At 51.0% G+C, this 13,541-nt stretch overlaps 5 protein-coding genes across 5 annotated transcripts; 2 read left to right on the forward strand and 3 right to left on the reverse strand.

The window, feature by feature from the left end:
- Positions 1–120: 120 nt before the first annotated feature.
- N7458_003527 (uncharacterized protein) lies at positions 121–3,315 on the forward strand (the record flags this gene model as incomplete). Its single annotated transcript, XM_056906910.1, has 1 exon — positions 121–3,315. One exon carries the CDS (start codon positions 121–123, stop codon positions 3,313–3,315), a length of 3,195 nt encoding a protein of 1,064 aa, XP_056771017.1.
- A 385-nt stretch (positions 3,316–3,700) lies between these two features.
- On the reverse strand, positions 3,701–4,083 carry N7458_003528 (CVNH domain-containing protein; the record flags this gene model as incomplete). The annotated part of the gene is made up of 2 exons (XM_056906911.1): positions 3,701–3,897; positions 3,951–4,083. 2 exons carry the CDS (start codon positions 4,081–4,083, stop codon positions 3,701–3,703), a joined length of 330 nt encoding a protein of 109 aa, XP_056771018.1.
- A 1,138-nt stretch (positions 4,084–5,221) lies between these two features.
- On the reverse strand, positions 5,222–7,588 carry N7458_003529 (MCM DNA helicase complex subunit MCM5; the record flags this gene model as incomplete). Its single annotated transcript, XM_056906912.1, has 4 exons — positions 5,222–5,714; positions 5,774–7,176; positions 7,242–7,368; positions 7,452–7,588. The coding sequence occupies 4 exons, from the start codon at positions 7,586–7,588 to the stop codon at positions 5,222–5,224; spliced, it is 2,160 nt and encodes a 719-aa protein (XP_056771019.1).
- A 465-nt stretch (positions 7,589–8,053) lies between these two features.
- N7458_003530 (vacuolar protein sorting-associated protein 54) lies at positions 8,054–11,468 on the forward strand (the record flags this gene model as incomplete). The annotated part of the gene is made up of 3 exons (XM_056906913.1): positions 8,054–8,273; positions 8,322–11,199; positions 11,267–11,468. The coding sequence occupies 3 exons, from the start codon at positions 8,054–8,056 to the stop codon at positions 11,466–11,468; spliced, it is 3,300 nt and encodes a 1,099-aa protein (XP_056771020.1).
- Positions 11,469–12,016: 548 nt separating this feature from the next.
- On the reverse strand, positions 12,017–12,346 carry N7458_003531 (uncharacterized protein; the record flags this gene model as incomplete). Its single annotated transcript, XM_056906914.1, has 2 exons — positions 12,017–12,187; positions 12,254–12,346. 2 exons carry the CDS (start codon positions 12,344–12,346, stop codon positions 12,017–12,019), a joined length of 264 nt encoding a protein of 87 aa, XP_056771021.1.
- Between the last annotated feature and the right edge of the window lie 1,195 nt (positions 12,347–13,541).

The following is a 13,541-nucleotide window of genomic DNA, read 5'->3' on the forward strand; positions in this document are numbered from 1 at the left end:
TCTCACACGAATGGTTTTGTTTTGATCCGTGTTCATCTACCCTCTCTGCACTCCACTCCTCTGATCAGCTTCCTCTACTCTTCCATCTCTTACCTATTCAAAACCACGCTCGCTGCCACGATGTCTGACGCAGTCAGACATCCTGTGGCGGCACCTTCCCAGGAATTGCATCAGCTCTCGGATGCAATGTCCACGAATGGCCCACCAACTCACTCCGGCGACTCCCAAGAAGCCATCACGCCTAGTGTCTCTCTATCCTCCTATGGCGTTGAAGACATGACAGAGGAAGATAGAAAAAGATACAAGCGCTCCGCTTCTCTGTCGCCAAATGATTTGAGGAAACCCCAGAACTACGGTGCCTCGACCAAGGAGTCCAAGTATCCAGTGGTACCCCCCTTCAGACTTCCTTCGGAGCGGTCGACAGATCAGAAGAAGCCAACAGATCAGAACGTCCTGACAGACCTAGAGGATCAGACCGAAAGCACGAGCACAGTCTCTCTCAAGCGAAAGAGATCACTCGTGCTGGATGCGGATTTGTTGGATTCTTCGCAGCCCAAAAAACTTGGACCTACAGAATATGGCAGGTTCCGGGGTGTTATTGGATATAGAAGGGCCGAGGAGGCGAAACAATTTGCTGAAGCGATGGAAAACTGTGTGCTGAGAACTCGAACTATTCATCGCCATATCTTTTGGACTGATGGTTCAATTGTCTTCCGTTACTGTGCAGCGGGAGCGGTGGCTTGGAAACAACTCCCGTCACTGCAGTGGGTGTCAGAAGGCTTTCCTTATCCTTCTTACACACAGAGTACGGAAGTTGTGGAGATGTTTGCCATCGCTCACGCTTTGAAGCGTGCGATTCATGACATCAGGCAGTCGCTTGATGGTGATGCAATGGAACGCTATCACTTCCAGGTTACTCACGAGGTTTTTGTCTTTACAGATTCCGTCGGTGCACTCACGGCTGTTGAAAGCGACGCTTGGGGGAGGCATACTTCTGGGAACTGCAAACAGGCCCACGAGATCATTGAATACAGCATTAAGCTCCACAACCTTGGAGCTAAGCTGGGGCTACACTTGGTACCCGGGCACCAAGGTGTGCCCGGGAATATGGAAGCTCACAGAGCTGCCTACCAAGCCGCTAAGCGTGCAGCAGCAAAAGCTGGGATTCAGTCGAAAGAGCAGGCAAGAGGTTTGTACCAGGCTCAAACTGATGCCGCTATTGCTGCTGCTGAAGAAAGCTTTTTAGCCCAAGCTAAAAATGCCAAAGCTACGCCTGTCCCGGCTAGCTCCGTCAGAAAGGTTCCAAAAAGACTTTGTTCATTGTCCACACTGAACCCTGGCAACGACTCGGGCCCAGGAAAGCTACGGAAGACACCATATGAGAATCCCGTTCCACTTCCTGGTACATTTGTTCGCCGAGATCGAACCCCGGAACCAGACCTTGTCCCAGGTCCTACGTTTACTCCTATCAATGCAGGTTCGACCTCGTCAATGGGATTTACTCCCGTTAATGCAAGCTTGGTCTTGTCAACAGGAGGCCCAGTCAAGGCATCATCAGCACAGGGTCTTTGTCCAGCTGTCGATTCCCTTTTCATGTTCGCGCCAGCCGATGTCAGAGCGACCATGTCAAAGGCGGGATATTCCTGTTCCTTGTCTGATATCACACAGACATCTCCGCCAGCCAAGAAACAGAAGATGGAGAAGACAAGAAAGACGGACGTGTTGAATTCCAGCGCTGATAGCAAGCCGAGCCTTGAGCTCCCTGCCCCAGTCGGAACTCCAGGTTTTCTGTCATTGTTCCTGAGTCCCGAGTTCTGGTTTGAACGAAAGGACAAGGGGCTACCTGTTTTCGGAGAAACCTCGTTATCCGATTCCCCTTCTCAAAGTACCCAACCTGTTGCCGGGACGGGAGCTCTTGCAACGGCATCGCCTTCTCTTGGTCCCTCCCAAAGGACTGCCAGTCCAGAGCCAATGCAGAGCTCTATCCAGTCTCCTACAGATGTACCTCAGTCAACAAACACATTCCACTGTTTACCACGTCCTCTAACAGTGAACTCCCCCAAGCTCGGTGAAGATGCTATTCCCCAACGTCCTCCATCGCTTCTCAGTACCTCTGCTTCAATGGTCACAATGGGAAAGATGAGATCCTTTGCTTCTCCCGGGGAACCTCAAGATGGACTGATTCTGGCGTCAACCCCATCATCTTGCGAGGATAAGCTGAAGGACTATGGTGGTGCGGCACTTCCCCCGCGTCCCCCATCGGTGCTTCCCACGCTAAAGTCTTCTACTCCGCTACTTACAACAGCAAAGATGGGTTCTTTTGCTTCTACTGATGAGCCAAAAGATGAAGCCGTGGCGTCGATTCTATCGTCCGGTGAGGCGAAGTTGAAGGACCCGAAAGATGTGACTCTTCCTCCGCGTCCTTCATCAGTGTTTTCCACTCTCATGGCTTCTACTTCGATGCTCACAAACGCAAAGATGAGATCTTTTGCTTCTCCCAAAAAACCAAAAGATGGAGTTACTCTGGCACCTGTTTCGTCATTTTCTGATGTTAAGCTGAGGTTCTGTGAAGATACGGCTTTGCCTCCGCTTCCTCAGTCGACACATCAGGCGCTCAAGCCCGATCAGGTGATTGTGACAACGGCGAAGATGAAATCGTTTGCTTCTCTTGGAGAGCCGTCCTTTGGACTTATCTTGTCACCAGCCTCATCATTCTACAATGATACGATGGTGCACGATGAGGATGCTGATGATGCTGCCTTGCCCTCGCTTTCTGCGTCAATGTTTGTGGTACCCAAGACGTCTCCTTCCATTGTGACAACCTCAAAGATGAGGTCTTTTGCATCCCCTGAAGAACCTAGGGATGCGCTCACATTGGCCCCTATCGCAGCACTCAGTGGAACTGACTCGGGGGCTTTGATTTCGGCTGCGGCGAGACGGCCTTCAGTGTTTAGTCATGCCCCAACACTCTCGGCTGATGTAGCCAAATGCCAGTCAGCAGAATCGTCACCGGATGATCATAACTCAGCGCCAACGGTGGCATCTCAGCCCTCATCAGGCTCTTCATTCACTCCAATCGATGCAGAAATCTTATCGACAGTAAGAACAGATCTTTCGCCTGCACAGTCATCCGATAGCTTTACTGGTGTGTATACCCCCCATCATTTCCACATATCTTCATTTTCCCATCCAATCATCACAGCTATTGAAGTCTTGATCAATTATTCACATCCTGACCCAAATGTGCCCAGAATAGAGGGTTTGGCGCGCTCACCTTGGTCGATTGGAAATTTCGATCATGTCGATGAACGATGAATGACGACCACCTTTCGACCCGAGTTCAATGGTGAGATATGGACTGCAAGGAGTTTGTCCGTGTGTTGAGTTGAAATGTTTGTATGATATTACTGATGTATTGTTATTGATTGAAAACTTGTTTGATTATCTGCTCCCCCAACCTAAATCTCAACCTGTTCCTTGAAGTTTCTACACATGGTCCCTCATTATACGCGAATCTTTCCTTCAAGAATCCTCGGAAAAGCCTCCGTGGGCAGAATGAAGGAAGGAAGGAATACGAGAGTGGCAGCTTGGTAACTTGAGTAGAAGAGGGGGACCAATGGGGGAGTTGCGAGATTATAACATTCGATTGATCAATTGCCCTGCTGCGTCAAGGCCGACTGACGCATTCAGTACAAGAAAGCTAATTGAACCTCAGATGGCCATCCTCGTTGGTGATCCGCTCAGCCAAGTTGATGTCTGCAGACACATTCTCTCCATCCAGGTTGCCCAAACTGGCTCGGAGAACGGGAATTGCCTCGCCATCATCTCTGTCCTCGCTGCAGATCTCAATGTCCTCAGCGCTATCTTGGAAGTTCTCGCCTCCCCATTCAAATGATCCTAGACCATACGTTAACACTGTCCAGGAATATGCACAAGAAAGAGTGACATACCGTTGTTGTTACCGATGATTTCATTCAGGTCCAGCACTGACTCGACTTCCTCGCCCTCGCCGTTGTAGAGAGTGGCTTTGAGGATGTGGCCATCTTCTAGCTCGATGTTTGTAGCAGAGGCGTGGAAACTCATCATGAAGATGTTGAAATTAAAAAGGGGATATCTCAAAGTGAGGATTGCTTTGGATGATGGAACGCTTTCGAAAACCCTCCACGAGGACGAGGGATGGCTTTATTTATAGTCATCTCATCAACCTCCACCTCCTCATATCCTGTATCCAGGCTTCTTCTTGACCGAAAACCTTGCAGCAGCCCGATTTCTTGTCCGACACATGTCCCCGACTCATTTGCTATTCATTCCAAAGTGGGCTGGCTAGGTGCAGATGCCACCGGCGGGGGTATCTCGACCAACGCAGTCATGAGAGCGATGGTGGAGCCATGGTATACCATGTCAATGAGTCTAAGACCCCCACTGCACAAATCTGACCCAATCCGCTGATGCAAATGCCCCAGCAGTTACACGCATGCGACCAAAGTACGTCATGTACGGAGTATATCCATATGCCAACGCTGACATCTCCTAGTTCGAAACATTTATGACATATGAGTGCTAGAAAGATGACATCCAGCACCAGGAAATTGAACCCTGTCTATGCGCCATTATCGTGGCGCATGATGCAGCCCTACATTTCAGCCACAGGCGTCTCGAGGATGACGGCCGCTGATGTTGCAGTGAACATGCAGGCCAAGAACTATTTGCCTGCCCTACTGTTCCTCCCGGACAAGACGCTTCGCGGAGAAATACTGGTGCCTAGAGAGGATTGCTTGGCTGGGCGGGAATTGAATGGCATCTCCACTTGGAGGATATGCAGCCTCATCCTGGAGGTTCTTGGCGGTTAGGTTCGCGAATGAGATGTTTCTTGGGCCAGTGGGTTGCTTGGCTCTGTGGCTGGTTGAGTATGTACAGATCGTGTCATGACTGTATGAGGATTTTTGTAACTCGGACGATGGAGGCTAAAGTGCTTGAACCCTGTGAAGTTCCAATTGAGGTAGATGAAATGTATCGAATATGCATTCATGCCTGCAGAGACAGAAAACTAAGCTAAAGTATATCCCCCAAGAACCAATATCACACACGCTCCAAACTCCCATGCCCTGCGAGCCGAATTGATGCACAAACCGAAGAAACGACCGTCACCCATTGCACGTACACGGTATAGAAAAACAAACAAGAACAACATGTCAGAATCATGATACAGCTGGTGCTGGAATTAGGGCCTGTTGCGGTAGATCTGCGAGCCGCCGGAACGGATCTGCACCGTTTCCCGCCGCTGCAGGACGATCAGTGCCCGGTTGAGCGCTTGCTCAGTGTACCCCTTGCCATCGACGAACTCGCGGCGCAGAGTTGCCAGGCTAGTACTCCAGCCCAGCGGCAGGCGGCGCTTCAGCTCGTCCTCGATCTTGGTCGCTTCCTCCATGAGTTCCTTGCTCCCTTGGCCCTCGCCTTGGGTGACGGCGTCCATGGTGGATGCCAGGAAGAGGCGGATGGCCTCGTCGACGTGGGCCTCTGTGGCGATGGGGGAGAGTGAGAGTTTGGCTAGAGACTCGGTGATACGGACGATAGCCTCAAGCTGACGGACAGTGATGGGGATGGAAGAGCGGGTATTGGACTCCAACTCAGCACGGTGGACTTGCTTGCGGATGGACACGAAGTGCGAGGACAGCTTCTCAGCGGCTTCGGGGGAGAGACGAGGAGCGCAGCGGCTAGAGATAAGATGTTAGCATGATTGTAACGGAATAAAGCAGGTGCGTGCAAAACTTACCTGCGGCAGTAGCTGATGTAACGCTTCATCTGTTCAAGGGGAATCTCCGCCTCAACTTGCTCCTCAATACCGCGGCCACCCATATGCACACCCATGACGTGGCGGGCAATTCTCTCATCCCGGCCACGCTCGTGGTCATCACGAACAATGAAGATCATATCGAAACGAGAAAGAATGGTCGTCTGGAAATCGATGTTCTCACCGGGGGTCTTGAGATCATCGTAGCGGCCAAAGATAGGGTTGGCCGCGGCAAGAACTGACGTTCGAGAGTTCAAAATCGTCGTGATACCGGCCTTGGCAATAGAGATGGTCTGTTGCTCCATGGCTTCGTGGATAGCCACTCGGTCCTCGTCGCGCATCTTGTCGAACTCATCGATACACACCACACCGCCATCTGCAAGAACCATCGCACCACCTTCCAGGTAGAACTCACGGGTGGTGTGATCTCGCTGGACTGAGGCCGTCAAACCGGCTGCCGAGGAACCCTTTCCGGAAGTGTAGATGGCGATAGGCGCGGCTTTTTCAACGAACTTCAACAACTGGGACTTGGCAGTACCAGGGTCACCAAGCATGAGAACGTTGATGTCACCACGGAGCTTCATGCCATCGGGGAGAATCTTTTTAGAACCACCCATAAGCAGGCAAACGATGGCCTTTTTCATGTCGACGTTGCCGTAGATAGACGGTGCGATACTCCGGGAAAGGGCATCGTAGAGATCTGGTCGGCGGCTGAGCTCCAAGAACTCTTGCTCCTCCTCTTCACTAAATACAGCATTGCCCTTGGCAGTTGAATCCACGTCGCTGTTGATGCCCACAGCTCGCAAGTAAGGGTTGCGGATAGCCACTGCAGCCTCCTTCTTAGCACCCTTGGCCTGGTAGATAGAGAAAATACCCATCACTGTGCATCGAGAACCAGGGACCACGCGGTTGGCAAGGTATCGGTCGGCAGAGATCAGGACATGACGGGGCAGTTCACCAACCGGCACCTGATCGGGGGCTTCCTGGAGCTTGAGAACCTGCTGGTCCACAAATTGGCACTTCTCGTGGTGAACCACGTACGGGTCGAGCGGACATTTCTCATCCGGTTGGTCGCCTGGAATCTTTGCGCGACCGCACTGTCTGGGAAGGGACAGCCCGGAGAAGCCGCCGTCAACGGTGATATTTTCACTGTGGTCACAGTTCTTGCAGCGAATGTGCACCGTGGTCGCCTTTGATGAGATAGTCGAGGCACCGATCACGATACCGGGGATTCGGACGAGGTGAGACACGTTGATCGCATTGAGGTCACGGATAGAAATGTGGGTCGCGGAGGAGTGAAGAAGCAATTGGTGGGAGGGGAGAGTGATGTCGTGTTGACCAGGGAAGACGATCCGCTTGGTGCATTCCTGCAATGCCGCTTCGAACTGATCGAGTATTAGCTTGGGCTCAGCTGAGCGGGTCAGCGATAGTTGCGCTGCATTGTACCTACCAGAGGAATAATATCCGCAGGCTCAGATGTAAGCTTGTGTGCCAAATCCTCGTTGTAGGAAATGAGATGGGCAATATCGATGTCGCAATAGTAGTTCTTGCCTAGGACATTGTGTCGTAATTGGTCACTGGTACCATTGGTCAGGTCAGTCGTCTCTGAGAGCAAGCAAAAAACAGCCTTCGAGGAGAATGATGAATGTGGGCTGCGTACCGGTAAATGAATGCGTTGTCCAACTGGAATTGCAAGACAAAATCGCGCAGACGAGCCTGAGTGAAGGAGCGCGAGTCCTCGGCACCATTGGTGCTGGACTCGAGAACGCTCAAGGTGTAGGGGGTGCGTCTATCCATGGTGCTTGTGGACGGTGGTGATGGAGAGGGACAGGAAGGGAGAACTTTTGGATTTGGGCGGGAACACCAACGCGTCGCGTCGAGGGCAGTGGGACGCGTTAAGTGGTTCTGCCTGATATCGAAGGCACTAAAGTTTGGTCAAGCCGACCGGAAGATCAGTTATTCCGGATTCCCGTCGGACAGGTTAGCGCCTTTCCCGATTGGGCGGAAATGCACATGGCACCTGGGTAACAAAGCCACCTCGACAACTCTGCTTGGCACTCCCTTCAGAATCGTGTGAACTCGAGAGATTGTCCTCGGATTGAAGCTGTTGACCTGTCATCATTGACTGGAAGGTATTCGCAGCGGTACTGGTCCCGACTGGCGCATTGCAGAGGCCCTATCTGTCATGATCAGATAACTCCGAGCTTCCCCAAACGATCGACCCCAGGTGGTTGTCGCATCCGCCTGGTGGACGTGGGCAAGATGGCGCCATCCAGTCCACGCAAGTCAATTGACAGCCTTGCATCAGGTGCATCGACACCGCCAGTATCGCATTATTCTACTTCCCAGCTGGAATCTCCCCGGGTGCGCCCTCAGCGATACCCCCTGAGGAGGGGATCCACGGCGAGCTCAATCGTAAGCATTGGAGGAATCCTGGATACATCGCAACACCATGGCTCCATAGCCGAATCTGGGCAGAATGGTTCGTATATCAGAATTGAAGCTCAAACCTGCCACGACAACTAATCAGCCCGCCGATCCGCAGCTATCTCTACCCTTCTCCAACCTCCGATAGTCCGCACTGGCTTGACGCCGCATACCGCCGTATCTACGACCGGATATAAACCCCCCTCATCCCGCGATATTCCACCCGTAACTCTGACAAATATTCCCCATGTGGACGGAAAAGCATTTCAACCATATCTGTCGCAAGTGGGCTCCTTGTACGATGTATTTCAACAGTCGAAAGAAGGTGCTGGGGAGGACACCCAAACCCCGTCTGGCTTCAAGTCCCCGAAACCGGATGATATGGAATCGTTGATGCCGTGGAGTCCCGAGCGGAGATCCTCGGTGATGTCTATCAATTCACGACCAACCTCTCCTTATGATCCTCGCGGCCGACGTCCGTCAGGCGCCCGCGGCCGTGGGCCTGCTGTGACTCCCCTGTCTACAATCCCACCGGTATATTTTGAGGAAGATTTCCACTTGGAAAACCCCCGCACATTTGATGTCATCTCGGAAAAGTCCGAGGTGGTTAAACCCCCGCGACCACCAACCAAGGACGACAAGCACGCCAATGGCGGAGCTCCCGAACCAGTTCACACTGGCAGGAAAGCACTAGCGACCAATGCGATTTTGCAGGAGAAGCTTTCCTGGTACATGGACACCGTGGAGATCCACCTCATCTCCTCTATTTCCACTGCGTCAAAGTCATTTTTCACCGCTTTGGGTTCGCTTCGAGAACTGCATGCTGAAGCAGCAGACTCTGTGAAACGGATTCAGGTTCTTCGCAAGGATCTGCAGAAAATCGACAAGGAAATGGCTCTTGGTGGTTTGAAGATTGTGAATTTACGCCGACGGAGAGAAAACGTGCGGATGCTGGCGGCTGCTGTGGCTCAATTACGTGACGTTGTAGAGTCAGTGTCGCGATGTGAGGATTTAGTCGAGCAAGGGGATATTGAAGATGCTGCCGATGAACTAGAGGAAGTGGAAAAGCTCATGGCAGGGGAGAAGGCGTCTGATCGCCCAGTTGATGACGATGAGAAAGATCTTCCACGGAGGCCAATTGACCTTCGGGGCCTGAAAGCCCTAGATGGAGCTTCCGATGATCTCGCCATGTTAAGACAGCGCATTGGCATGGGATATGAAACCCGCTTTTTGAATGACCTATTAGGTGATTTACGAGCTCATGTCGACAATGTGTCCTCTGCTGTGACCTTGCAGCGATGGGGTGCCTCCTTCTTGCGACAACGTGGTGGCCAGCGTCCTGTTTCGACAGTTTCACCTGCATATATGACCATTAATAATGAGCTACGGTCCCGGTTGAACACCCAGCTCACTGGACTCGCTCGAGCCCACTACACAACTGCTGCTGCCACATCGTTCAAAACTGCTGTCCTACGAGAGATGAAAGGTCTCATTCGGAAATACCTCCCCAGTTCGAGTGATGATGACAATGAGTCTATGATTTCGGTGTCTACTCATAGCGATCGGCAACGGAGTCAGCAGGAGAAGTCCTCTATCCTCTCACGGAACTTGCGCGCCCTTGATCCAGACGATGCTTATGGCATGCTCGTGGCAGTCTATACCGGCATCAGTGAATGCTTGCGTCGGCTGAGCACTCAAGTCAAGATCCTTTTGGATATTGCTAGTGGATTAGGAAGTTCTCCGGCGGCTGGTATTTGGTCGCCCACTCGGAGTCCCAATCCGCAGAGCCCAGACCAGACCAATAGGTCCCCTGATCATGGGTCTTCGGCTTCGGCTTCGGCCATGGCCCAAGATGAGATCTTGCAAGTCTTGGATATGTCAAGCCTTCTTGGTCAAGCAGTAGATATCGCCCAGTCTCAAATCACCAAGGTGCTGAAGGTTCGCTCTGAGCAGACTGCTCAGCTTTCGAAGGAGGAATTCTTGAAGTACTTCACGCTTAACCGCCTCTTTGCTGACGAGTGCGAGGCGATTTCGGGGCGTGGTGGTACCGCCTTGAAGACCCTCGTTGGCAACCAGATTCGTGAATTCATTGCTAGATTTGGTGAATCGCAACGTCACCGTATCGTTAATGTTATGGATTCTGACCGGTGGGACGCACGAGACTTTGGTGATTCCGAGGTCACTGTTCTCACTCGCATTCTAGATGCCAGTACTAAGGACATCGAGGCTTGGGTCGATGTTTCTAAAATCTGGGTTCCAGACAGTGCAGCCCCTCAGAACAATGCATCCGAATCAAGCGAGGGTGCTAATGGAACGGCGAAGGAGAAGGTGCGCAGTGCAGTTGTCGATGAACAAAAATACATCCTGCCTGATTGCGCAGTGGCAATAATGCGCAGCATCGAGGAATTTGAATTCCTTATGGCGAACATTCCGAGCATGATTCAAGACATTGCCCCGCAACTGCTGGAGATATTGAAGCTCTTCAATTCACGCTCTTCTCAACTGATCCTCGGCGCGGGTGCTACGCGGAGTGCAGGCTTGAAGAACATCACGACTAAACATCTTGCCCTTTCGTCGCAGGCCTTGAGCTTTGTCATTGCTCTTGTTCCGTACGTACGAGAGTTTGTTCGGCGTCATGGACAGACCAACCAGGTTATGGCCGAATTCGACAAGGTCAAGCGACTGTTCCAGGAGCATCAAAGTGGCATCCATGAGAAGCTAGTCGATATCGTGAGCTCGCGATCCTCTATCCGTGTCACTGCTATGAAAAAGATTGATTGGGACAATGATACCTCGACCGGTGTTCATCCCTACATGGAGACGCTGGCCAAGGAGACCGGAACTCTATATCGGGTCCTTAGTAAACACCTTCCAGACATGACTGTGGACATGATCATGATACCTGTGTTCAACAACTACCGTGACCACTGGACCAAGGCCTTTGAAGAAGCTAGCGTTGAGACAGAGGCCGGAAAGAAGAGGTAAGATTCAGCCGTAATGGTGATAACCCTCATATTGGAGACAGACAAAACTAATAGTGTAATGCAGGATGCAAACTGATATCGTGTACCTCCAGTCAAAGCTGGCGAAAATCGAGGGTGCCAGCAGCTTAGGTGACAAGCTGCTTGAACTCGTCAATGCAAAGTATATTGCCGAACCTGCTGTTGAATCCGAGGCACCGGAGAAGACCGAATCTGCGAGTGACAAGCAAGACTCGGAAAAGGAGGCAGAGTCCTCCAGCTCGCAATGATCCCCCGTTAATAATTTCTTACACCTCCCATGCATTCATGGCCGGTTATGTCTAGTCATTCTATACACTATAGTTCTTACAGCCGTCGCGTTCCATTTCTAGAAACTGTACAGAAGCGATTTTCATGTTTCATATTTCTCTATGAGATGCTATTTTCTTGATCCGTGCCTAACCAATTAATAGTAGATGGCCTCTTCGTGGGCCTGGTAATTAGAAGGTACTACTGGAATCGGGCCTTCTCTTCTGGCCACGTTCTTCGCTCCTCCGTCATCGGGTGATCGGCCGAAGTCTAGATAAAGTCTCTAGTAGGTACGAGAATGTGCAAGCTACATGTGTAGAAAGGTTTCTGATCACTGATATTCATACATGACGTTATGCTCTCCAGTGAATAATGTCCACCGAACTCCACTTCCCACCACCCGAAGCACGCAATAATACAAGAAATGTGAAGGGTATTTCAAGTCAAGGATATATCTGAAGTATCCTCAATCATGACAATAACCTAAACTATGGGCTCAAAGAAATAGAATCATAAGGCAACCAGCACCTTATTTCATACCCTTAGCGCCACGGCCTTTGTTCTCGCCGAGAGTCTTGGGCTCATGGCCACCCTTTCCACTGTTCGAGCCAGCACTGCCGGCGCCGCTGTAAACCTCGCGTTGAGAGCCAGTCTCTTCGGGCATGGGGGCGACCTTGTTGACGCGCTCGATGGGGGCGTCCTGTATGGTGATAATGTTAGTATTTTGTGCATTCAGTGTAGTAAAGTTGGGATCGTTGCAACGTACAGTAGCACCAGTACCGTGTGCCTTGGTAGCGCCTGCCTCAATGGCGTTGTCGCTCTGGGGGACTCCGTTGTCGTACTCAGCGCCGCGAACCATTGTGAATGATGTCGGAGAGATTGAAGATGTGGATGTTGATCTACGTCAGTTTGGTTAGAGAGATGTCTCCGAATTTAACGTTGACCTGTCAATGCGTACCTTGATGATTGGAAGTCTGTTGATGGGCAATTGTCGAATGAAGTTTGTCGTCGTTCAGTTCTTCTTTATATATACCCTGTCTTGTAGATTCTTGATCGATGTGACACCATTATGAAGTCATTGTGGGGAAATGACTTCACTGACAACTTGGAAGGCATCTCTGCCATGAACTGGCATCCAAGCCTGGTGGATGGTCTAGGTGGAGCCAATAGTGTCATACATAGGCAGACTGCTGAATCCACTTGATCACCTCGTGGAAAATTCGCATCTGGTGCGCGATTTGCATGTTGGAACCATCCATGTCACGTGATGCCCGTGGATCTCCCAAAGAGGAAACACTTAGGGCTAGTCTATAGAGTGCATACTTCTTGAATTAATTTGCATATTCTAATTAAAATACGAATATTCAACAACAACCATTACCATTGTCACATTAATAAATTGAGGCTTTTCCCGCAATGAACAAGGGTATCGAATGGGCGAAAGGCATCGTAACCAAAAAACAGAAGCAGAGCCATTTGAGGGAGTGGGTTCCCCCCAAACAAAGTATCAGACAAGAGGCCCAAGGGATTTTTATGAAACAGCGCCTTTAGAACTGGCTAGTCCGATTCCACGGTAAATCTCCATCAGCAAAGGGCGAACCGGCTCGAAAATATAAGGATGGAATTCGAGGAGGAAGATTTGATATTCGATATCTGGTAGGCCTCAGAGTGCGGATGGGCGCAATGACGCTAGGGTGGAATTCTGAAGAAAAATGACTTCCCTTTGGTGACTGTGAATACATGGCTGATGAAGGAGGGAGTGAAGCAGGTGGCGCACACACTTGATCTTGATTTGAGGATGGGACCGAAGGGCTTCTTGCAGTTTCCGCTGAGGTCGGAGTGAACCAGAGTTCGTCTATATGCTGCCACTTTTGAGCACTCCCCACAGATAAAGACCAATCTTGACTCTCAGTCTCAGCAGTAGTCGACTCCAGTATGGGTTCTTGGATGGATTCTTCTGGGATATCCTCCAGGGGCCAATTGGTCCGACTGGGACGAGAAGAAATTTTGAACAAATGAGAAGAAGGTAACTTCCTCCTGGCTCTTTTGAGGGT

This window comes from Penicillium daleae, assembly GCF_028827525.1.
Source record: "Penicillium daleae strain IBT 16125 chromosome Unknown utg000002l_segment0_segment0, whole genome shotgun sequence".
NCBI classification, from domain to species: domain Eukaryota; kingdom Fungi; phylum Ascomycota; class Eurotiomycetes; order Eurotiales; family Aspergillaceae; genus Penicillium; species Penicillium daleae.